Source organism: Nyctibius grandis, chromosome 8 (assembly GCF_013368605.1).
Source record: "Nyctibius grandis isolate bNycGra1 chromosome 8, bNycGra1.pri, whole genome shotgun sequence".
Classification (NCBI taxonomy): domain Eukaryota; kingdom Metazoa; phylum Chordata; class Aves; order Nyctibiiformes; family Nyctibiidae; genus Nyctibius; species Nyctibius grandis.
In genome coordinates, this window is record NC_090665.1 from 13,750,219 (window position 1) to 13,776,114 (window position 25,896).

General features: G+C 38.2%; 1 protein-coding gene across 1 annotated transcript in view; it reads left to right on the forward strand.

Moving 5' to 3' along the window:
• Nucleotides 1-14,736, forward strand: part of OPA1 (OPA1 mitochondrial dynamin like GTPase) — a 58,584-nt gene extending 43,848 nt beyond the window's left edge. The window contains 2 exon segments of the mRNA XM_068405921.1: nt 12,170-12,247; nt 12,748-14,736. Of these exon segments, the coding sequence (XP_068262022.1) occupies nt 12,170-12,234 (65 nt within the window). The 3' untranslated portion in view covers nt 12,235-12,247; nt 12,748-14,736.
• The last annotated feature ends 11,160 nt before the right edge of the window (nt 14,737-25,896 follow it).

The following is a 25,896-nucleotide window of genomic DNA, read 5'->3' on the forward strand; positions in this document are numbered from 1 at the left end:
CCTGTCTCTGATTACTTTTTCTTGCTTTTTTGATGCGTGAGCCTGGCTTAGGCAGTGGGCATTGGTTTCTTGGATGATGAGTTTTTTCCTCTGGGAGGAAGATGCACTTGCTTAGCCTTGTCCCTCTTGTTTTCCACTCTGGGGGTTTTTTTGTTTGTTTGTATAACATGATTTATGAAGATTGTAAGGGATGGTAATTTTTTCTCAGTTGCACATTTCTCATTAGCAACTGCATGGAAAGTATTAGTTTAGTAAGCTTTGTTACTAAAAGACAGTTATGAACTGAATGCTTTAATCATTTCGGAAAGAAAACAGGATCTTCCAGTGTCTTATCCTAAACCTAATCAACATATATTTGTATTGCAGTAGCATGTAAAACATGCTAGGTGGTGCACATGTACATTGAATACTTAACGTGAATCCTAGCGTCAGGCTGTCGGCAGGAGCTTTGCCATTGGCTTCACTAAAGATGAAATTTCACAGGCCCTAAAGAAATACACACGTTCTATCTTCACTTATTTCTTCTCCTTTATTCCTTTTAAACAGCTACACTATGAACGTTGCAAAGGCATCTTTTATGTGCACAGGATAAACACATATAAGGAGAGTACATGCTAAGCATCTTTCCTAGGTCAGCATACTATTCGTCCAATATCCTGTTTCCTCACAAGTTAAAAAAGGAGAAGAAAACCCAGAACTTCATCAAATTATAAGTAAAACCATGTGCATTTACACAGGGAGAGTCATTGGCAGGAGGTGGGAAGGAACTTGTGGAATGCCTGTGGAAACTTGATCCTGAAATTACTAGGTATGAATGTGAAAGGGTCAGCCTCCAAGTTCATTTGTCAGTATTATTGACACCTGTACAGGTGTCATGGGCTAGCTGAGACTTCGTTCTGCACAAAAGCTTTTGAAACTTTTGAGCAGTGAGCCCTCACATGAAGAAAAGATAGCTTAGGGGCATTTATTTAAATTCTGTCATACATTTGTAAGGTATGACATATAACAGTTTGCAGAACTTAACTATTTTCTTGTAAAGACTAGAACATATAAAAAATGAAATAAACCAGTGTTAACAGTAAAATACTTAGAAGTTTTATATCTAAAGTCATTCCTTTAAAGTCACTGCATTAAATTCTTAACTTTTTCTCTTGTGTTGAATGTAAACCTTTTGCAAACTTTGAGCATGAATGATTTAATATCATATATGCATATAATAAACTTGTCATCTCAATGGAGTTAGAAAGCTAATGTTAGCTATGCTTGGTACTTCCACATGTGAGTTGCTGACTCAGGATCTGGAATTCCTGTGATGTATTTGGGTACGCTGAGTGGGCTCTGTCGTGTCTGTTGTACGTAACAAACTGGTTTAAATACAGGCGAGTCTCCTTTTTTGTTACACATTTGTGCTAAGTTGGGGATAAAATCTGTGAGCAGTACTTTTTGCAGATCATGACTTGGTCTGTGGTTATGGGTTTTTTTCTTTCATTGCTGTTAGCTGCAGAATAAAAATGTTGTGTGAAACTAATCCTATATTATGGTTATTACTGTAGCCTAACTAAATTCCAGTCCCTTGAGATGATTGTCAACACTATTTTGATTTGACCTCTGTCCTACATGACATGTTGATTACATGTGCTCCTTAAAATCATGCTTTGACTTTGCTTTCTAAAGCTTTTGCTTCCATTTTCTCTTCTATTATGAGCTTCAACTTTTTTAAAAGGTCACAGCATTTCATAGGGGACAAAGCTCAGCTGTACGGGGAAAGGTCTTCTCTCAAATAAGCATATCGTAGGTAGTTTTCCCCTAGAAACCAGAGGCAGACAAAACAGCTCAAAAGGCAATGGTTAGTAGCCCTTGAATCAATCCTTAAGGTGCTTGTTCAGAACCAACATGGTTTTCAGTGTTTACAAGATACAGAAAAAAGTGTATAATTTTGAAGATACTTGAATGTAGAGCCCAGATATCGGCCCCACTGCTCACACAGACATGGGAAAGAGGAAAGCATGCTAGGAAATCCAAATGGAGGAGTAGTTTTATTAGAATCTGCAGAATTACAGTTATTTTGTGCTGTCATTTCTTCCACAACGCCTAAATATTGGAGTTTTAGAAACTACATAAGTAAAAATATGGTTACTTCATAGTTGTCAGACAACTCACAGAAGTGGTAGCAGTCTTGCTTTGCTCCTTTCAATTGGTCGTAGCAGTGAGGAACACTCAGTTATAGTCTGATCCTGAGTTCGCAGAACATAACACCAGGAGATGTTGTGTCCTTCTAACCAGATGAAAGCAGAGAAGCCATTTCCCTCTGGGAATCATATAACAGATCTCCAACTTCTGATAAGCATGTGCAGGGTAGCTGCTATCTTCACAGTCCCCTGCCAGCAGCTCCCCCCAGGACATTAATATGGCCTGCATCTTACCAGAGGCTGGGTATCATTTAGAGCACATTCATTTCTGCCCAAATCTCAATCAGTCAAATAAAGTGCTCCTGTGGGCTGTCTGCGTCTAATGAGTTCAAGCTTGTGCTGGTGTCACCAGTGTGCTGGTGGCAGTCTGACTCCCATGCTCCCTTTGAGCTCTGCAGAGGTCCTGGTGCTCCGTGGCGCAGGAAGTCAGGGGGCAATGTGCTTGGAATAAGTCTGTGTGGTCGTGTCTTCATTTTCCACTACCTTTGAACATGAGCATTTGAACGTTATTTTTAGTAGATTTGCTAACTTCTGTTACTCTGTTCTGTTGAACTCTGTTAGAATACAAATTAATTGTTTTTGCATGATTATCATATTTTTAATTCCATGTAGATAATTTATGCAATTAACCCAAGCAAGCGTGCTTTGACATGAAAGACACTGGTTGAATGTTTAAGTTCTGTGTTTTTTTGTTTTATTGTTGTGGTTTTTTTTTTTCCTCTCTGAGTTTTGGGGCAACTGCGTCAATCTAATGAATTAAAACCAGAAGAATGTGTAGGACGGTCTGTGTCAAAGTGCAGATAAGGTAGTTCCTGCTTTGTGTCATGGCAGAAAGTGCTTTAAAAAGCTGCATCTTCTCAGAGAGGGAAGTAATCCTCAAGGGAGAACATACATCACTTGTAAACCTCCTGTGATGGAGTGATGGTTTACTTAACTTAAGAATCCCAGATGACCAAAGTCTGTCTGCTGTGGTTTCTTAAAGTTATTGATGAAGAGTTAGGCACTGATGTCCAGGTTCTAAAACGGATCCCTACAAAGTTCAGCACATTTGTCACTGACTAAGCGAAGCCTATCACTTAAAGTTGACATTGAAAAATAATGATAAACTGCTACATGAGTAAAGGACATATTTAATGCCTGTTAATCTTACCCTAGACCCATGTCTCTCGTACTTGAGGGTAATTCTGGTGTTGTCTGCCAAATTTATTTTTTTCCTGAAATTTCCTTAATGATGCAAGGATCAAAACATCTAATTGGATGCTATTTTGTTTTTAGTGATTGCTCATGAGGGTACCTATTAATCAGAATTTAAATAAGTGCTCATCAGGGAGCAATTACTATTTGTATAAATGCAAACTTTTAAACTGACCAATCAATGTATGTTTTGAACTAGTATGGAACTGTGGAGTGTAACACTCACATTTCCAAAAGCTGCAGAAGTCAGTGTCTTGTATGTTGCACATTGATAATGTTGTAGTGGACTCCACTTTTTGCTTCTAATTTGGAAGTCTGTATAAAAACAAAAGGGAAGGAAATATTTTCAGCTAGAAATGATAACAAACTAAGCAAAAATAATAGAACAACCTGTTTTTCTTCAGGGCATGATAACTGAAGTTTCTGACTATCAAAATGAAGTTTATTATTATGATGATCTAAAAAATTTATCTCATCACCATTTCATTTTTCCAACAGCATATTTTAGAGAGACTTCCACATGAGTAGTCCTGATAGCATATTATTTATTGTTTATCTAACTACTGAGTAGGCTTTATTTGGGTGGGAGAACCAGCATATATCAGTTATTTCTTATGTTTACGTCTCTTTACAGTTTTATAGCCTAAAGGTTACAGTAGCCTTTACATAAGTAATTTACCTTTATAGCTGTATATGTCCTTTCTGCATAAGGAGTAGTTTGTGGTTTGTTTTTTTTTAACATCACTGGATGAATCATTGGGTAATATTCTGGTTTGCCTTTATACTTTTCACTATTTCCACCCAAAATAATGAGCATCATCATGTTCTCATTATTCTAGCTTAACAGTTTTGATCTTGAAATTAAATCTTTGTGTCAATAAGTCTGATTCAAGATGTGAGTCTGTTTTATGAGGTTGCCTTGTCATTCTGCTACTAATCTCCTTCTAGCTGTCCAGTAAGCAGCACAGCTAAATTCTGTTGAAAGATTGAGTTATTAGAACAGTTTTAATTAAAAATCTACAGTAGAGACAGAGGACTGAAAGGTGCCCAAGTCCTGCCTTGCTATTGCAGACACTGTAACTCTTACAAACTTGCAGCTTAATACAGATCAGTAATCATTTGTACGTTAAGCTAACCTTAATGACAGTATAGAAATGTGTACTAGTTTGTGACCTCGCGTCACGATTTGGTAATATTTAGTTTCTTTTCTGTAGACAAGCGGGACTGATGTGTCCTGCTTAGCTCATAGAAACGTATCTTGTATAACGTCAGTAGTCTATGTAGTTGTCAGTTTTGGTTCAGCCCCATACCTCAGTTTTCATGTTCTCTGTCACAGACAGAAAGACTTCGTACTTGCCAGCCTGAGGAGCCCCAGGGACAGCTCCAAGAAATATAGTCAGCTTCTGTCCTGTTCGACTGAGGACGGGGGAAATGTGTGGCCAAAGCTGTTTCATTAAGCTGCAGGGGTCTCACTTGTGAATCTGGGGCAGCTATAGATCAAGACATTGATTAGTAATCTACAATTTCATCAGCACAATGCACAATTCCAGTTTCTGGTGCTAAAAAGCATTATTAGTAATGCTAAAGTAATGTTCCAATGCCCAATACCTTGTAAAAATAGCTGAAGTGATTTCAGACAAGCTCTATTCTACTGCTGCCTGGTTATCTTTAATCTGAAGGAAAGCTGATACTGTTTTGTACAGGCAGCTGATAGCTTTGCTCAGATATGATATGCAGGGATTAATAATTCATATGATATTAATACTTGCCATAAAAGTAACTTCAGTGATGGCAGCTGTGATTTCTGCCCCCCCCCCCTCCCTCCCCCTGTCGAAAATGACTTCTTAAGACTAAGATTTTATTATGCTTCTGCAGCAGGCTAAATATTCTCTCTGGAGGTGATCTTTTCCTGTTTTAGAGGTGAATTCACCTACAACAGGGAAAAGAAAAAATGTACACTATATATATGTGTTTGTAGGAAACAGGCTCCTTGATGTTTTCTCCTGTTAAGGCCATGCAAAAGGAGATTTTCAACCAGGTCACCAGCAGGCAGTTGTTGATGAACTCACATCCATGAAATTGATATGTTGACTGACCCTTGGAGATTTTAGTAGTGATGTTAAAATAATATGTTTAGCACCTGGTCTTGTTCTAGGGTTTAAAATAAATATTTCTGAGAGGACATTGAAATATTACCTTTGTCTATTTAATAATGAAAGCATCTCACCTGATGCACTTGGATAGTTATGGTGTGTTCCTGTCCTTCTCATTGTCTTTCTGGAACTGATAACTGGACTACAGGTATTCTAGATGTTGCTCAGATTAAAACACCTTTTATCTCAGGGTGGCAAAGGGATTTAAGGCAAGTAGGAAAGTTGTCAGTAACTCTGGTGAATATAATGGCACATGTCTAACTTTATACGTCTGAGAGGAGAAGCCTGATTTCTAAATGTATGTACAACATTTTTGTATCATAATTATCCCGTTCCAGTGATCATACTTTGAAGTCAGAATTTATAGAAAGAACTCAGTTAAACTGGCTGCAAATTCAAATCTCATTATAGGTTGCAATACATATAAGAAGCATTTTGTAACAATGTAGGAAAGCTACTATGATGTAGCATCAGTTAGCATCTTCATTCAGTCTAACTACTAGTAACGAAAGAGTATGCTAGCTATTTTCTGCAAGCTTGCATTTTAAAGGCTGTATATTTTTAATGATTCATGGATTTACTACATGAACTATTATAAATTCCATTTAAACTTCTCAGGGTTCTGCAGTGCTTTTATTACACTAATGAGCTAATTGTTTAAGAATCATTCACATGATTCATCCTCCTGCTCAGCCTTTTTAAAAAAAACTTTTAGCTGCTGGAACTCTCTTGACAAACCAATATTTATAGCAGTTTGACAGCAGGATGAGGAACAGCATTTGTCTTTGTAACAGCTTAAAGAAAAGGCCTTTCCAGCACCCAGCCATGCAGTTACAATCTTGACCTCTTTCTTATGCTGGGAACATACGTACAGCAGACAAGCAGCACCTCCCATGTGTTTTCTTGACCCTTTGACTGTCCATTCACTTCCCATCTGTTTTGCAGCCTTAAAGGAACAGAGGGGGCCCTCTACTTATAAATCTGTCTTTGCAGCTGATAAATGATGTTCTGTCTCTTTAAGGGCAGCCTGGGTGGTTTTGCCCCCCCACCCCACCCCAAAAAAAGAAAAACTAGTTTTCCTCTTGGCCTCATCCAGAGGAAGATATGATATGTGAACAAGAGAAAACTGGCAAAAAAAAATGTGATCGGTAGTATCAAAGGATTTTCTAAAATTCAGCAGGACATGACCTTGCAATAATCAGTAAATTATAGTAGCTGTTGGGTTGTGGTTATGTGAGACATGAGAAAGCATGTTGATGCAGGTCTTGTAACTGGGGGTAAAGTATGCTTTCTGGGGCATTATTTGGAGTGGCTGTGAGCGTGCTGCCTCATACTACTCAACAAGAAGTAAAACTTTTGCATGGCCCGAAGCAAATCCAGGAATGTGGTACAAAAGGCTGAACTCTTGACAAGATGATGTCCTCCCCCCCTCCTTCTTCACCTGCTTGTTCATAAGGGGTTGTATGCAACTATGGGGTTTGTGTCTTAGGTAGCCCTAGGCTAAAATTTGACTTCCAATAGGAAACTGTCGATAGACATTTCCAGTTTTTAATGGTGTGCTTCTGGGCATTCTGATGAAATCTGACTACAGACTGGGCTTTCCTTTTTACTAGAGGAAAGATGATGCATTCACAGCAGTAAGTTCAACATTTCTGCCTCTGTGGTTAATTAACCGTAACACAGAAGTAGCACAGCAAGCAGTGAGAATGTTTATAGGCAAGGAAGGGATTAAGAAAGGAAGAAAGATTAAAAAAAAAAAAAAAGAGAGACTGAAGTCTAAGCACAGTCCAGAGCAACAGGAGTAACAACCTCGAGCTTTCAAATATCAAAGCCATGTAAACATTAGTTGGAGGTAGAAATCACTTTAGTGTAGAACAGGAGGATTTATAATGAGGTATTAACACATTTTTATAGTGGTTGTTCCATGCTCTAAGTTTCATCAAAGTACAAAATAAAGATGGATCTGTGTTCAGGAAGATTTTACAATTTTTCTTGATGCTGCCGCTGAAATTTGATGTCATATGGGCAAACTTGTAAACAGGAGAAGGGAAAGCTTTTTGATTTGCCTAAAATACTCATGCAGTTTTCTCCCTGTTGTGGTACAGACAGACATGAACATCTTTAAAATTCTGTGCTAAAACCATTGATTTTTTTACAGGTAAGTATTTATGATTTGAATGTCTCAATTCATTTGTTTTCAGAAGCATGAGCAAGATAGGTTTTGGGGGCAGAGGCCACATCTTTTATTATACCAATTAATGCAGTTGGAAAATATCCAGAAAACTTTTTCTTGCTACTAAGAGCATGGTTGAAATAAATCATTAATGTGCTTTGCTTTTTTAATTTGTGTTTAATATTATTTTGAGATTATTTGGCTTTACCTCAGGAGATTCGTTTGATAACTTACTTTAGGTGTTTCATTTTAGCAGTGATTCCCCAGCTTCTGCACTGTTAATTAGTAGATAAGGTCGGCTATCTAAGGCAGCAATCACTAAGTAAGCACTCCTTGTAAGACTGAATATTTCAGGGGTTTTGCTTCTGACCAGCTTATGATATTAGGAAAAGCAAACTTTATCTATGGCTGCGTCTTTCTGTGTTCACAGTGTATCCAAATCCTCATTACAGATCAATTAGTCTGGTTTTGAGCATTTTAGATTTAGGATCGCAGGATTAATGAAAAGAAAATGAGTGGGTAGCAATATCATTTCATATGGAGATAAGGAGAGACTGAGCATGAATGAGGATCTCAAGACCTCTGAATAAAGAATTTCCTCATTCTGCCAGTGAAGTTTTATGGGATATAGAGGGAGCATTATAGGAATATTCATGACCAGATCAAGGGGCATAATGAGTTGATGTATGAACCAGCTTATCTTTTAGGTAAACACGGGGTAAATGGGAAGTAGAATAGCCATTCATTGCCCCTAGGCCAGCGAATTTTACTGTTCTAAAGATGGAAACAAGGGTTTAGTTACAGTTATTCTTCATTGATTTCATTTGGTTTTTGATCTCTGTTTAACAGGTGCTGGAAGGATTATGTATTTGTAACTTCAGGTCTGCATAAAAATGACCAAACCACATCATCTTTCTAGAATCCAGTGTAACCGATAGTATATATTTAAACTTCTGCAGTACCATGTAATACAAGTGTAATACTTTTACAGCCTTCTGTGATACTGGAGCATTGTATAACATTGCTGGGGTAATTCACCCTGTTACAAAAATAATTTGCTAGCAACTGAATGCTTTTAATCTGTGGCTTACTTGTACATGGGAAAACACAGTATCACAAAACCTAGAAACAGCAACAGGTCACCTTTGTCTATCCCTTAATTTACTTATATAGTAAGTATTCTTATCTGAAACCCAAATAATGTTCTGGGTTTGGCATGTTGATAAACCTTCCTCAAAACAAAAGGTACTGTAATTTACAAGTGTAAGTCACTAATATTTTGATCCAGGTGTCAATCAAAACCCTGCAAATGTGGGTACACAGTTTGTGCATTTCAAGGAAGAAGGAACTTCCCCAAATAAAGATGGGTAACATCTGACTCTTGATTTGTAACAATTAAATGTTGTTTTACATGCAGTGTCACATGGTACTGATGAAACTATGGGCAGTTATCCCAGGATTGCAGAGCCTGCACTTGCACTCATTAGAAGAATTCTACCCGAGCTTTTATGTTTACTGGTTTATTAAGATAAGTGTTGTGTAAATGCATAACTCTGCTAAATTGGTTTACTTTTTAAGTAGGCTAACGGCAGACTGCTTCTCTGTGCTACAGAATGGATTTGTGGGAAAATGTTCCAGGTTGGCTGGGGTCTGCTGCTGCAAAAGGCTTTACTACTGCTAAGAATAAAGGGCATAGCATGAATAATTGCAGCTATTTGGCAGTCATTGTAACTGTTCTTTTAGAATAGCCAGCATGTTTTTCCAAAGTATTAAATTACCTCAAGACCTCATAATTGTTACAGTTAAGCAATCATTTCAATTCAGTCCAAGTATAAAAACTAATAAAGTGCTCATAATATGGAGGCAATTCTATTGTGTCTGTTGTCTGAGCAAACACAGCTGATTCAGTATATTCTCATGGAATACGTATTTGCTATCTTGTTATTTTAATATGCCCTAATCAGAAAATTAAAATAACTTTTGTTGGCACAAACCTTTTTTTAAGGGTGAAATAATAATTAGAGATTTTTGCTGTTGCTATTAATTTTCAGGACTGGAATTTTTCATTAGCAAGAGCTTGAAAAGGGAAAATATTTGCATTTAATACCGCTAAATCTGCCAGCTTTCACTGAGTCTAATGGCTTGATCAATATAAAGAGCATACTTCGGGAAAGCATGTAGCAATTAAAAAAAAATCCGCATCGAAAATAAACCTATTGAAAGCACAACATGAAGAGATCTTCTGGGTCGTGAGATCTAATCTCTAGTTATCACTGGCAACTGCTGCTCATTTTGGAGAGTGAAGTCCAGGATCAATAATTTCCAAAAATATGTCAACTGTCCAAGATGCTAGGACGTTATTTCAAAGGCTAATTTTGTAAACATACGTAGAGCATCAGTATTGGAAGCTGAGCTGAGTAGTGCCTAAATAAATGACATAGAATTAATGTTTTCATTACACAAGAGGTTTATATACTGACATGCAAACAATACATATTCTTTTTTTTTTATTTAAAAAGATAGTAATGAAAACACTTTGAGTGTGCTTAGTAAGGAGAAGTAATCATGGGACTACTTCTTCATTGTCAGCTTTCAAAGATTCTCTCTGCTGAACTGAATCAAGGATTTATCCCCTCCCCCAATAAAAAACAGCTACTACTGTTTCTTAACTTTCAAGATACAGCTTTTGCCCTCACACTGAATGTAATCTTCCTTTAATATCAAAGTACTGTAAAAAACTAAAATCAGCTGAAATTCAAGAAGGTTCTTTAGTGTTTTCTTTAGGACCCAGAGTATGATTGAGCCTCACTGTATGTCTGTGTTTGTAGATAAGCACCATTGGGGAAGGGAACACTGAAGTGTTGAAAGTGTAAGTGGCTTGCCCCTCATCACCTAAGAATCGCATGATAAATATATGTTTGAGATTTCTTCATCCTTATGCGGGCTATTTTCCGTATTTTATTTCAAATGTTAATTTAAAGTGTCTACTTCTGTTAGAACAGGACTACAGGGTTTTGTTGAGGTTTTGTTATTATCATCATTATTATAATTACTCTAAAATGGATTTCATAACTGTCTGTGGTATTGTCACTTTGTTACTGGACGAAACTTTTTGTTCCCTTGCCTACGTTCTTAGAGTGTTCTCTTTGGAGGTCATTTTTTTTTTTCCACTCATGCTTATGTATCCCATTTAAGGCTGATTGTTTTATTTTTCTTTCTGTTTTGCTGTTATTTCAGCTCAGCAAAGCAAGTTTATGATATATGTTATTGCTAAAGAGAAGAAAACATTAATAAAAGATTTTTTTTTAAAAAAAATAAAAAAAATAAAAGCTCAAACATACGGCTTTAATCTAATAGTATTTTTAGCTTGAAAAAAAATTGTCTGTGTTTATGCTCATCTAACTTATTTTTGTCTGTCCTACTGCTCTCCCCCTGTTCCTTCATATTTATGAAGTGAGTGTTTTTCATGGCTATAATCACACACAGAAGGAGCTTCAAATGAGGATGTGGTGAGAGAGAAGATGGAAATCTCTCAGGCTTTGGATTCCAGCTATGTGAGAGAGAAGATGGAAATCTCTCAGGCTTTGGATTCCAGCTATGTTCTAAATCTTGCTTCATAAGCAATTTAATAAATCAAATAGGTTATATGATGACAAGTGTTGTATGGAATTGAGAAAAGAGTGGAAAAATGCCTAAACCCCTGAATTTTTCCCAGTGTTGCCTTTTCATTCCTAGTGACTATTTGTATTTGTGTTCAAGTCATGTTTTCATAGAGAAATAAACTCCCAGCTTTGGTATTTATATAAAATAAGACTATGCCCACATCCATCTGGTTACTACTGAAATGCAAGGAAGTAAAGTGCAAGTTTCAAACATTCTTAACATTGCGCGTGCCCTTTTGAATAGGTTTCTTGACTACTGACGTTTGGTTCACTGAAATTCTCCCTGCTGAAAGGACACTACCTTCCAACTCTTTTTAGAATGATTGATAGTGTTTGTGACACTTGCTGTGGAGAATAAGGATATTTGGTTAAAAGAGTAAGGGATTAGTGGGCATTATTTAAAAGATAGCAGCTCCCTGCTTGTAACAGGTGTACAATAGTTCTGCTGTGCATGATCTAATGGAAATTTCAGCTTTTTGAAAAATGTTTCTAGTATTGGATTGCTTTGGTAAATTTTTTAATTACAAATTAGCATGATAATCACAAAATGTGTTTGTAGAAGTTCTTCAGATGGGACAGGGTTTTATTTCTTCTGATGTAGAAAAATGTTCTAAATCTTAGTAATTAAGAAACTTAAATGCATAGGGTTATATTGATGACAGCATTAGTTTTTGTTCATGTTTGCAGGTCTGGGTTTGTTTTGTGGTTTTTTTTTTTTTTTTTTTTTTTTTTTTCTTTCTGGGCATGTCCTCAGTTGAGTAGTAGGTATTTGAATGGTGATCTTTTTAACTCCCCCAGAAAAAGTTCGGGAAATCCAGGAAAAACTTGAAGCCTTCATAGAAGCCCTCCATCAAGAAAAGTAGACTGTTCAAGCAGGTAATAATGTTTAGATCATAAAAAGATTGCTACAGTTTTCTCATTGTTCAGTATAAAATGATTATCCGTCTCTTTTTGAAGCATATGTTTTCATACAGACTTTGTGAAAATTCCTTTTTATTTTCTTTCCGTGCCTGGCTGGTGCTGTTTCTTGCTTCTGATCTGCGGAACTATGCTTTCTGCTTTTATGCTACAAGCAGATATGAAACTTAGTAGAAATATTGTGAAACGCTGTAGGCTATTTGATTGCTCTCAGTTCCTTATTTTTATCTGTGTTAAGAGAAAGAAGGCATAACTAGCTGGAATCAAAATTAAGGGAACACTTTTCTTGTCTATGGAAGTGTTTTGATTCTTTTTTTTCTTAAAGGCACTGTGTATTGTTAGCAAAAATATTTGCATGCAGGTAATTTCCAAATTTCTTTCTTCTATATTCTCAAACATAAGCCTAAGTGCTGTCATGTATTTGCACACATTTTAAAATAATCTCCTTTCTGTTTCAGCAGCAACTTTACACAAGAATGCAGCCTTTTCCAGGATACCTTGCACAAAGACGACTGAATAGAAATGGCTTTTGTGTCCCATTCTCTTTCTTAGCTTTTGGGGAGCATCCTGAAATGTTGGAGGAGAAAGAAAATAATGTCTCATGGGATTGAGAAGTTCAGTTAAAATCCACCTGCTCTTTTAATTTTTGAAGCTACATGCACATGATGGAAGAATCTAACTTGTCTGTCAATGAGAGAGCTGGGGAGCTTGCTGAAGTTGTACATTTAAGGGGTTTTTTTTATCCTGAAAGGAAAAAAAGCTTTTATTTTTGGCATCTGTCTTGTACGGTAAAGCTGGATCAGATTCGTAAAGTGATTTTATCTGTTGTCGTTTTCTTGCCTGCAAATGATCCTGGGAGTTGGACGTAAAGTTTTAGTATTTGTATGTACATTAAAACGCCCTTCTAAGTAATGCCATTTGTACTTGTTATGCTCTGTGTTCAAGCATTCTCTGATCACTCTGGTACAAATTTGTAAGCATGGTATTGAGATCTTGAGAGGAAGTTGTGAATTTTGTTATACTCCTAAACTCTTGAGAGACATCATCCAAGCAATTCTTGTAGTGCTTTCAAGTGAAAGTACAGACTGCTATTCACTGACACCTTAAAAGGTTTGGCTCAGGAAATAATGTCAACAGCTGCTCCTTTTACCCATTCTTTCCTAATATATGTTGTTACTTCTGAATCATGGCCGATTACATTTCATTTCTGGGATTGCACAGACTCTGATTTCTTGTTAACTTCTCTCTTCACTATAGGTACAAAGTAACCTGATTGAGTCTGTACGAAATGTAGAAAGATACTCCATACAATTCCAACTTGTCCAACCTCCTTAACCAAAAAAGGAAAAATATAATTAATTTCATTTTTCTAATAGCTACTGTAAGACCAAAATCGCTTTTATAAGAATGTTATGCACAAGGTCCTTCCACACCCACTTGATTTCTATCATTCAGTAAAGTAAAAATAGTAAGTAGTCTTTTTTTACTGCCTTTCAGTTTTGCCATAGAAATGTCACTTCTGACAAATTTAAGCATGATATAGGCTCTGTATTGTAGGTGCCTGGTGATTGATCACCAGCATGTTTTTCTGCCCACACTTTGCCATAAATGATCTGGATACACTTCTGAATACTTCTGTGGAAGAAGATACTGGGCTTGAAACAGTTTGTTTTGCCGTTGTCTGATTATGTACATTGAAAAATTGACCTAGGTTTGTTTTTCCCTTTTGAAAACGCTATTGGTTTTGATGTGTGGCAATTAAAAGAGAGGAATCTGAATATTTTCCAACAGATACTGTTTCTGTTTGCTCTCAGAGGAAACAATACAAAATTTCATAAGATGTTCCCCAAATGTTCAGATGTAAAATATTTAGTCAAGTGGACAAAAATTTAATGTAGAGCTATTCATAAAATGGTATTGAAAGGTTAAATATTTCAAGGTGATCTAACTGAATGTTTTAGGATATTCTGTTTAAAATTACTTCCTGAAAATGAGTGTTTGAGAACAGAAAAATGAAAGAATGGCTTGTCTCATCATCAGTCTCTGAAGATAACTTCAGAAATGTAAGTTTGCACAGTTCTGAAGGCAGAGTCCTTAGGTTGTATAGCAAGTGAAATAAGTCTGTACTTGTGTTAAATCCCTCTTTGTAAAAAACAAAACAAAACCCCAAAATAACAACAAAAAAACTTTTGCATTTACCTAGAGATCACTGTTTGAAACTTCTCTGTAATATAAATGTTGCAAAATGTCACATCCGGTGGCCCGGTGTACATCTCTTTTAGTGTGATGCTCCTATAGTTTTAGTTCTGACTTCTCTGTGCTGCTCAACTAAGACTTACCTAGTTTTCATGGAATACATTATGCTATTTATTGAATAAAAATGTAACTGAAGGAATAATAAAATGTGGGGTTTGAACACAGTGCTATTGCATCTACTTCAGAAATCACTTTGGCCTTCTTTTTCTCATTTGTTAAATTGTGAAAAAGTGTACTGTTAATGATGTTGAGATGTCTGATTCGGAAGTGCTGCATCAGCACCAAGTTAGTGGTAACTGTACTAAGTGTTAATTTTTACTATATAAATTAGTGATTACCTTACCATTTATGTAATGCATTTAGACAAAGATGTGTTATGAAAAATTATTATGTTGAAATTAGATAATGAACTGATATTCCAAGTATAAATGACAACTGGTTACAGAGTGTTAGTTTCAGGTGCATTTAAAATAAACATGCTTACTGGGACAATGGGTTTGAGAATTACAGAGCAGTCAGCTTTCCAACCCATGAATTCAGGAATACATCTTTTTTTTTTTTCTTTCTTTCTTTTCCTTTTAGATGAAGGAAAATTTTACAAAAGCAACTGAAAAAAATACTCACTGTAAAAGTGTGGTGTTGAAGGTGCTGCATGTTCACTCCACAAAGCTTAAATTGCAGACATGGGCATGTTAGGATCAGTGAAGGATTATAACTCTACGTTAACTTGACTTCATGATTAAACTAACCAAAAAAGGTCCTGACAAATAAGCAACAGGTAAATTTTATGCTGTTTTTCATAGGATTTTTTGTTACGGTTAGAGGAAAGAAGGGTTAGCACCACTTAACAGAAGTAAAAATGGACTTAAGTGCTATAAGTTGGCCACTTCAAAATTGCTCCTGGGAAGGAGTATCTTACGAGATCGTTAGCTGTAGTTATGTTAAGCAGCATAAGAAGGATGTGCTGACTATTACAACGTTTTTTAAATAGTAAACACAATTATTTGAATTGTCTCTAAAATTCATGTGATACTGAAAAGTATGTTATTCCAAACTGTTTTGCACAAGTTTAGGATATTTTTCTGTATTGCATATATTACCTTCAGATTCTTCATAAAGTAGTTTATTGTAAGGAGCAAAGACTAATCTGTAGTTTCTGTGGCTTTTTGAGATTAGGGAGGGGATCAGCAAATGTAAATATAATTATTCCATAAATGGGTATTTCTTTTCCAAAGCATGTTCTTTACTGTCATGTAGATATGCTAAGAATTTCTGTTTTTCATGAAATGAGACGTTTATGAACCAAGGTTTAAATATTGATGGCCAAGCGTTTTTCTGTTGCTTCTTCATGAAAAAGGTACAATGGTGCTTTTTCAAATGTCAAGAATTATTCCTTCTGAGTGGTTACTAGTAACCTCATCCTGAGTTACCAGAGCATGAGAGAGATGAAAAACTTGGAAATGTGTAAAAGTGCCGAAAGCAAGTGGAGTTAAGTTAAAGGGTGAAAATGTCAAATGAAGTTCTTAGTTATTGCAAATGTACTGGGATGCTCTATTTCACCATCAAGGATATATTAATCAATGTTTTGACTGAGTATATCTTGAACCTAACCTGAATTATGATTTATTTCCAAAGCTAAAGTGTAGATAATTTAATTTTCGTATCTCTTAAATGTAATTTATTAACTCTTGTATTAAAAAAGATGCAAGATATTTCATCACTCCAGTTGAGAAATGTTGAAATATGGGATCTCTTGAGTCTTACCCAGAGGCCCTTGAGTCAGTTAGAACTCTTTGTTCTTGCGATTTGGTCCTGGAGATGTCTGGGATATTTTTGTGTCAGTGAAGGTGTTGCCATACAAACTCAGTCTGTGAAGATACCTCTGTGTTTTTGCAGAGTTGCAGCATGAATTTTCTTTGATATATTTGGAATGTGTTTCTCAGTCTTGAGGTGCTTTAGGAAATGTTCCAGTCATGCTTCCTTACACGGATGAGATGTACGGTGGTGATGATTACTCAGATATTGGGGTACCTCACAAGAACTTAGCTGTATGGCTATCTGAAAAAAACAGCAGCTAATAAACTAGCCTCCCATATTTTCCTTTTGCTTTCATTTCCTCAGGAAGCATCTGACTGGAGAACTCCCCTGACTGAGAAGTAGAAACCTGCCCATTTCCAAAGCCTGCAGAGAAAGTGGAGGTTTGACTGCAGTTCTGATTACAAACTACCATACTAGCCTGAACTACGGTATTTCCAGTTACTGCTGTCTTATGTACAGACATAGTTCTTGATGCTTGATTTCCAGGCTAGGAGATGTTTTATGAACACTCTCTGATCACCTGCATAATGCAAATAAATATATTTTTCTGTAGAGCTTAATAATTGGCTTAAAGAAAAAACATACTTTCATCTTGACATGAAGATTTCAAGCAATCTTAAATCTTGAAGGATTCTATCACTTTACTTGATAGGATGCCCTTGCAGTGACTTACCATCTCCAAGGTACTTGTTTATTTTATTTTATTTTTTATGTCAGTTTAGAGGTATTGAATCCTGTTCTATTTTGTAATTAGGTCAGTAATCCATCTTCCCTTGCAGAAATCTTTACAGACCACGATCAATCACTTGCTAGTTTTTATTCAGTAAGATAAATAAAATGCATTGTAAAGCCCTTGCAAGATAGGTCCTATGTAGTCAGCTACCTCTTAAAGCTGGAGTTTGTCAAAAGTGCTATATGTTCTGTATGGCTGTGATCACAGACCTTTTACAGAATAAGGCTGTTGTCAAGAATTTTTTGGTATAAAAAGCTATACAGAAACAAAGGGAAGAAGCTGAAAGAATATAGAGATTGTAATGATAGTTTATCCTGCGGTGCTGGAACGGAAGACCCATGCAGATTTCTGTGTACACAAATCTTGCTTGCATCTGCCGTCACCTCAGTGCTGTAGCACTTCAGAAGGTGAAACTATCCAAGCTGTTGTTCTGTGAGAAATGCTAAAAATCACAGGCATGATTTTAGTTTTGACTGTAGAAGTGATTCAGGAAATGGTTCTGAAAGGGCTTCTGGAATGGCTTGTGAAAAAACTCTAGAGCCAACCTCAGAAACGGTCCTAGAAATGTTTCTTAAATTGACTCTAGATAAGTTTCTTGGGTTGGTGCCATCAGTCAGTGGGGAAATGTTTCTAGAAGTTGCTCTAGAAGTGGTTGTGGCAATAAAGGCTGAGTTGTTGAGCCTAGCAGGTGTGTTTCTCAGCTTGACTCTCTGTGGTGTTCCAGGCATGGTTTTGGAGATGAATCCAGAAATGAGTTTGCTATTTGCTGTGGGACTGATTCTGGAATTCGCTCTGCGTGCTGTTTTAGCACCAGTTCCAGAAGTATTTCGAGCCATTTCTGCTGAAAAGCTGTTTACTATGCATAGCTGCAAGTGGTGTTAAGTTTGTGTTGCAGAGCACTGATCGAAAGCTGTTTATTTGATGTTGTTGGAAGTCTGTAGGGTCTAAGAGGGCTTCCAGAATAATGCGTCCTAACCTGTGTGGTGATTCTGACTTTAAACTGGATTTTGAACAATCCTTGGTCATGACAACCAACAAGAGGAGCTTTGTTCAAGTTTTTCTCCCAAAGGACAACGATGAACTTTTTGAAAGTTAATCAGTGGTGCATTTATTAACACCTTGGATTATACCATTCCTAATATAGGGGAAGATGTGAAGTTTGAATTAAAAGGGTATTTTATAAACAGTTTTACAACAGAAATAGCTTAAGTGTTGTATCCTCTAACATTTTAGAGACCTTTTTTCAGGAAACAGCTGTGCATCACTGGACAAAACTGATGGCTGTCACATCCTTAGAACCGCAAGCGACAAGCACGTTCTGTTTGTGCTCTACTACTATCGACCTTATCATTTGGAAATGACATAAACTCTACCCTTGACTGAATCTGCATATTCATGTTTCATAAAGGAGCATCTCTTCCAGACTGCTGGAATACAGTAGATTGCACAACAAAAGCCTCTTTACATCTAGAAAGTATTTCAGTACAGAAATCAAAACCAAAGATCATTTTCACTTCCATTTCAAGCAACTGTTCTCTTTGCTAGCCTCATGAAATAAGCGTTAAGGTAACAGTATGCCCTCTACATTTAAGAATGTCTGAAGCAGTATTTGCCTCATCTCCACAAGCCAATTGCGTATGGCTTTTGATGTTTAGAGATGGAACATTCATTGCAACCTTCCTTACAATGAGTCTGTTCTGGTTCATGTGAAAATCAACATCCTTTTTTTGTGTTGTTGCCTGACAGGATGCTACAATACTATTAGCATTTGCAAAGGGTTTGCTCTAATAGTGCAACCCCCAGATCACAGGCTGCTCAGTTTGTGTTCCTCTATTATGTGAAAGACACAAAGAATCTGAAGGCTGGCAAAGGCCTGTCAAATATTGTAATGTAGCGAGCGACCCCAGAGCTTCATTCTGCTTTATATCATCCCTTGTTCCCCATCCCACCCCTTTCCTTGAATGGGCTCTGAGGTAGGTAAATGAATTCAGTGATATGGTAGGCGGATGATTCCTTTCTGACCTCATTCCTGTACCATTTGTTTCCAGGCTTGTTGGAGGGAAAGGGACATATCTGAACCTTTTGTTTCAAATAATTTTCTTGCAGGTTGGGGAGTTAATGCAGACCTTGTCTGAATTCACCCGAGCGGAAAGTGTTCTGGGTACAAGTCGTGACACACTTGGTCCCTTGGAATTGCCAGATTAAAGGAGAAAGCAGTGAATTGGAGTTCTTTCACGTTTGGCATTGCTTAAACACCTGGACACCTTTTCTTTTTTTTTTCTTCCCCTTCTTCCAGTGTCTATGTGTTTATATCCTCTCTCATGCCTTGAAACATCTGTCTTAAGCACAGACAAGAAGCAAACAAAGAATGACCTTTGAACAGCCCAGTGTTACATGTTTTAGTTGGGAAGAAGTTGAGGCCAAGGCAAAAGCTGAGTACAGCATACCGTACAGACGCACAACAATCTCCGTCTACTCAGCATACACTAAACAACGATGGATTGCAAAGGAGTATTTCAGACCTATGTCTGTAATTGGCAGAGCACTTCCTAGGTTTGAAGAGAGTCGTGTGGGTTTGTTTAGGGATTGATCTTGAATCGTGTTTGATGGTAAGAAAAGCAATGGCTTCCTGCATACCAGGACTAAATCTCAGGAGCGACGAGACCTTTCATACCAGAGCTGCCAGAGCTGTGCATCCTTGAGGATACTTTTGTAGAAGGAAGACTGGAGGAATCTGACCAGGAGCAAAATGTGGGGTGGGAATACCACCACTGCTATACTGCATAGTTGTAAGTTTGCCCTCTGCACTCTCAATGCCATGATGTTTGGAGGGTCGTTCTTACCTCCTGAGTAATGGATTCCTAAGGTATCAAACACAACACCAAAATATTACTCCCTCCAAGTCTTAATTGTACATAGAAGTAAGTTTGCAGTATCTGAAGTGTAAAATCATAAGTAAACCACAACAGGAACCAATCTACATTATTTCAATCTCCATATTCATGGAGGGTTCTGCTGCAGAGAAATGTTCTGGGTAACCTGAACTGCCACAGCAGCATACATCTGGGAGTAAAATGGGAGATACACAACAATCTCTATTTACCTAGCCTAGTAGAAATCTGGTGAGAGGCCTGTTTGTCATTTGGGCTCATCACTTTGTGTTGCATGTATGCTTTACAGAAGGCTTCCACAAGCCAAAGCAGACATTGGGACAAATCTACAGGAACATCAGGCCTCAGAGTTGGTATGAAAGACACAGACATAAAGGGGATGAAAGAGGATGGTCTTATACCAGGTAAGGGTATTGCCTTAGAAAATGTAGATATATTAATGATTTTATGTTGGTGGACTGTAGCTTGAATGTCAGACATGCTTGAAAAGCAAACTTCCATATCCTGCGCAGATTCAGCGCATCCCCAAAACAAACTCTGCTTATGCTTCGTTTGTGATTCCTCTGTGGTATGTTTGTATATCTCAGGTGGAAGATGAGTTCATATAACAGTTGTAACCTCAAACTCACCTAACCTGAAAGGTATTTGCACGTGCAAATTATTTTGTAGTTTAGGACTAATTATGGACTAAATATTTCATCCAAATAGAATAGCTTCCCTGCCCCACCCCCTGGATTTCTTGCTAAAACACTTTATACTTTCACAGGGTTCCAGTACTGATGATATATAGCTTTGTGTGAGGCCTTGCCTACTTTCTCACAAGCAAGACCAGAATGAATGTTAACTGTATAAGGCCTTCTAAAAATATATATAAATAACTAAAAGTTTAAAAAATCCTCCACCAAGAACCAGAAAGGCAATGCTGTCCCTTTTGTTCTTATCATGTAGTATCTCTGCTCTAACCAGATGACAAAAGATAAAAATTAATCTTGACTTTTATCTGGCAGCTCTGATCAATTAGATCTTTTTGCAAGGAAGCTTTTTTTAAGCTATTTAATATTTGTTTCATGGCCCAAGATTGGTTGTCACTGGACACTATTGCCATAAGGGAAATAAGAGCTTCCCATTTAAAAAGGCTTTTTTCCCCTCCTGTCAGTTTATGCGTAGTCCATCCCTTCAGCAGGAGGACATAACACTTCCCTTTTCAGTAAAAGAAAATAATTTGCCATTGCCTAGTGCCTGAAAATTAGAATTCAACAAGGCTATGGAAGTACAGTTAGCCATAGGTTATCTTGTGAAGGTTTATCTCTGTACACTGCTTTGTTCCATATTTTCACACACCCTGTTTGCTTTTCCTGCCAGCACGACCTCCTTCCCTGTCCTCCTCTGCCCTATTGGCATGTAAATTATGCCAATGCCAGGTGAATTCTCTGGCCTGTGATGTGCTGAAGGTCAGCTTAGATGCTTACAGTAGTGCTGTCTGGCTTGAAAAATATGTGGTATAATTCACACTACTGCTCACATCCCTTTTCAGTTTTGTTTCTGTGTCTTGGCTTTAGCTACAGGTGTGTAGCACATTTTATAAATATACCTGTATCTCAACATATATGCTATGTATGTGTATGTATGCAACGAAAAACAGGCTGACTGCCTCAGAAATAGTGACTTGCTGACTGTTCTCTGCATAGCCCAGAACAGAATTTATTTAAGTATCTAATCTAGTCTGAAAGACAAATGCCATTAGTAGATGAGTAACAGAGAAGAAACGCTGGAGAGCGGTTTGTAGCAAGAGGCTGTTTTCATGTGGAAACAAGGGAATATTGTACCACTTGCTGAAGCTTAGATCAACTCCCGAATCCTCGCTGAAATCAAGCTTTGTGATGCAAAGGCTTGTAGCCTGTTGGGCCGAGAGATGGGGATTATAAGAATATTCATGACTCCTGAGAATCAGCAGGTGAGACCTAATATGCACATTTGCCACCCATCCCTTTCCCCAGCTCATCCTTTTGGTAAACAGTACATAAAGACTGGGTTCCCAGAGTGACTGAACTCAGTTCCTGATTTTTTTTTTTTTCATCCTCTTTTTTCCCCTCCATGCTTTATAAAAAAGATTGCAGTGTTTTTGCCACTTGTCCAAAGCAGAAGCACGGACTCTCCTTTTCATTTCTAAAGAGCAACTGTGTGGCCAAACCAGAAGTCTTGTGACATTACTTAAGAAAGCAGAATGGTATCTTATCATCCGAGGCCTCTTTTAAAACATAAAGAAAAGCCTTTCTGAGAGCTTGGATAAGCTGGGGAGGAATCTCTGTGACATATGTGCATTGTCTTAGGAAAGCATGGGTTGAAGCTGAGTGGTGGACCTCTGCCTTTACTGTGCTAGGTATTTGTTTTGGTGTGCTTGCTAGTTAGTAAACACCCCGTATGTAGAGTCCATGCAGTTAGAAGCTTTCGCAGTATGTGATTGATGCAGCACACTGTTACAGGAGAATGTGGCAGGGGATGCTCAGTGAAAGCTAGATTCCTTGGACAAGATGGGGAAAAGTATTTTGCCAGCTTTTCCCAAGTGCAGCACAAAGGCACAGTCTATAGCAGGTTTCACCAAGCAAGCTTTTGCAAAATTGTCTCACTCTCACTGTGGTGTGGGTGTGAAGAGGGATTCTCATGAATGCTGATCCTGTCCTGATTCTGACAGACTTTACCTCCAGGCATGAGGTTGCATGTTCAGCATGGTGAATCAATCAATCATCAATCAATGATGATTGTCAGCTCTTCAGCTGCAAGCCTGAGCGTTGTCAGCCCTTTGAGGCCTGAAACATTGCCTGCAGTAAACGTAGGAGAATACGCTCAATTTTTGCTTTAACTCAGTGTTGTTGCATGCTTTTTCTCTGCAGAACAGTACTGTTTGCTCTGTCCCGCAATCTAGCGCAAGCCCATGCTACTGGCTTGTCATTTGGTACACGGATTGCAGCTGCAGATAAAGTGATTTGGCAGTGGGAGGTGTCACACTGAATGCAAGGGAAGGACATTTAGGCTGCTGTCAGTCTAAGGTGTGCACCAGTTACTCAGGACTGAGTGCAACTGGAGTACTAATCCTCCCTATATCTGCCTTGGTGTAAGGCAAGGGTAGGTGCTTTCCCAGGTCCATCAGCCTTCCCAGCAGGGATAGCCAGCGGAAGCCTTTCTGGCTCTGCTGAGATACAGGTGACTGAATGAAGGTATGGTTTGGTACAAATGTACCACTGTGCCAACACTTGCTGTAGCCTAAAGCTTTCAGAACATCTGTCAATGAAGCCACAGCGATCGTTCTGCATTAAGGTGAAGGTAATGGTTTTTTTAAGGTTTTCAGCCTTTCCAGGAAGGATGTTTACAGCATTTTAACTCCCCCTTGGAATTTTAGTCTGCAAGAATTGTAGTGCCTGGTTCTGACAAAGCTGTTGTTACACTTCGTTTGAAAGTGTCTCAACATAAGGATGCTTGTTTGTTGTATCCTGGTGACAGCATCCGAACAAGATTTTAAAGTTTTCTTGTTAATCTGAATGTAACTTGATAGCAGTTAGTTCTGTGGCTGGGATTTGGTCTCCAACAATTGAAACTGAACTGCTGTCTGCTCAATATAGTTTTACTAGTGACTGATGCATCTAGGTCAACAAACTGACAGGCATTGCTCATTTTACTGCTTAGCAAATATTGAACTAAAGTCTTCAGCACTGTAACACTGTTGACAATTGCAGGATAATGGCATTGTCCTCTTTTGTTACCGTGAAGTGCATCTTTGCGTCTGATTCTGGCATAACACACTCTGTAAACAACAAGGGATGTTGTGATCTGGAGTCCCAAGTGTTTGCTCTGACAATATAAACTTACTGCCTGCTCTCTGAAACCAAACATCCTGTCTCTGCCATGGTTACTTCAAACTGATATTGAAACAAGCCACTCTCTTCCTGAAAACACTGGAGGGCGATGGCATGGCTGCTGTTGAAGGAGCTCTTTTCTCTTTTGGAAAGCTCTCTGTACCACCCTCCTTTATTATGCTGCAGGTCTATGTTGAGGAGTCCAGGCTAGGCTTCAAGAGTCTGAAAGTGAAGAATAATACTTGGCAGAAAAAAATCACTGTGGATTAGTACAGTTAACACTGGTCCCTCTAGAAAAGAACTACTGTGTTGCAAGCCCACTATCAGTACTTTCTTTTCCATGACAGCATGTTAGAAGAGACAAAACGTTTTTGAGCCAAAATGCAGCTGACAAAAAATTCCATTGCATGCATCCTGTTAGCTGAGCAGAGCACTGCTCCTTGCCTGTTCCTTGTCCTCACCAAAATCAAACCTCCCCATGACTTCTCTGAAAGTCCAGGGTCATTTGAGTCCCGGCCTCCATAGTTTTAATTCACGGTCTCTCCCTTCTGCTTCACCAGCATCTCTGGCTCGCTTGTTTGCTAATGCGAGTCATCACTTTAGATCAGACTGGAGTAACTCAGCTGTGTGTGCTTCAGTGGGGATGTGCCCCACAAGAATGGTGTAATTAACAGATTTTTTTTCCATGCTACCTTTGGCCTTTGTTCACTACAGCTTTGTTATTTATTTCATATTTAAGTCAAGGGTGAAGCTTAAAGCAGATCTGCCTTTCCTTTGCTTCACATCTCCGCTTTCACCTACAGTTTGTTGTACATGTGAACTGCATGGAATCTTTATTTAGGCCAGGTTGCATGCTAAAATGGTAGAGAACCTAAATCACAATGGATCTGTTTGAAAAGTGTCTAGCGGCACATCAGCAGTTATGATATTACATATGAAACATTGGCCCGAACACTGTTAAGAGGTGAATGTGCAAGAAAGAGAGCCTTTGCAGACAGTTGGATCCTGCTTCTTTAGGCTGGTGCCCACCAGCTTGCAGGATTTGTCCTCTCCACAGATTTATTCAGAAATAAATCCACAGCTTTTTATACCCTCAGTGGACACTCAAACACATATAGCGTGTGCTGTTTATTGCCTTTTTGTTGAACTAATGGTGCTTCCTTTTCCTTTGTGTCTCAGAAAAACTAACAGTTTTGCCTTTGAGGTTAGTGCACTCACATGCTAAAAAGAAGTCTAATGTCAAAGAAACAGAAAGAGGCCAGCATGGATTTCACTGCCAGGTGCTGAGATGGGACAAGTCCCCTTATCTACTGTTCACATTTTGCCAAGTTGCAGACTTGTCTTGGGTAATTCAGAGCTGAAGGGAGTGGGAGATAGGATTGTAATTGTGTTTCCAGCAAAAAGGGAGAGGCGAAGCTCCATGCGTCAGGGAAACACCACCATAATTCTTCCTGTGTTAGTTCAGAGGGGCTCGTTGATCATGAGGCTGGAAGCTTTTGTGGCTGATGTCAAGTGACTGCTTTTGGGTTGATTCACCTATTGTCTATAAGGTTCCTTTTACCAAAAACCAGCTGCTGAAGCCTCTGTTTCCCTTAAACAAAATTGTCTTGAACTTCCAGGGGAGAATAAGGCCTTCACTGTGCTGGCCTCGACTGAAATCCCAGCCGGAAGGGAGAAGTCAGACCTGTTTCTTGTTTTTGCAGAAGCAAGCATTTTTTTTTTCTTAGTCTTTATTTTTTCCCCAGCAATAGCTGTGGAATGGACAAAGAAAGTTAGCAGCCATCAGTCTGTGAGAGAGAAGACCCTGTCCATCCCATAAAGCTGCAGTATTTTTGCATCCACCTGCAAATGTGGATGGCAGAAGTCGCTGCGTTCTGGCCGAGCCAGCCAAAGCTGTGCACAGCAGAAGCTGATTTCCCAGTGGCTACCCAGTTCAGGTGTCTGGGTTTTTCATGTGTTTACAGCTGATACTACCCCTTCTTTACAATAAGCCCAGTCAATGTGGTTTTTTAATTTTAGATGACACGTATCCCCATGCACTCTACTTCCAGAAAGGCT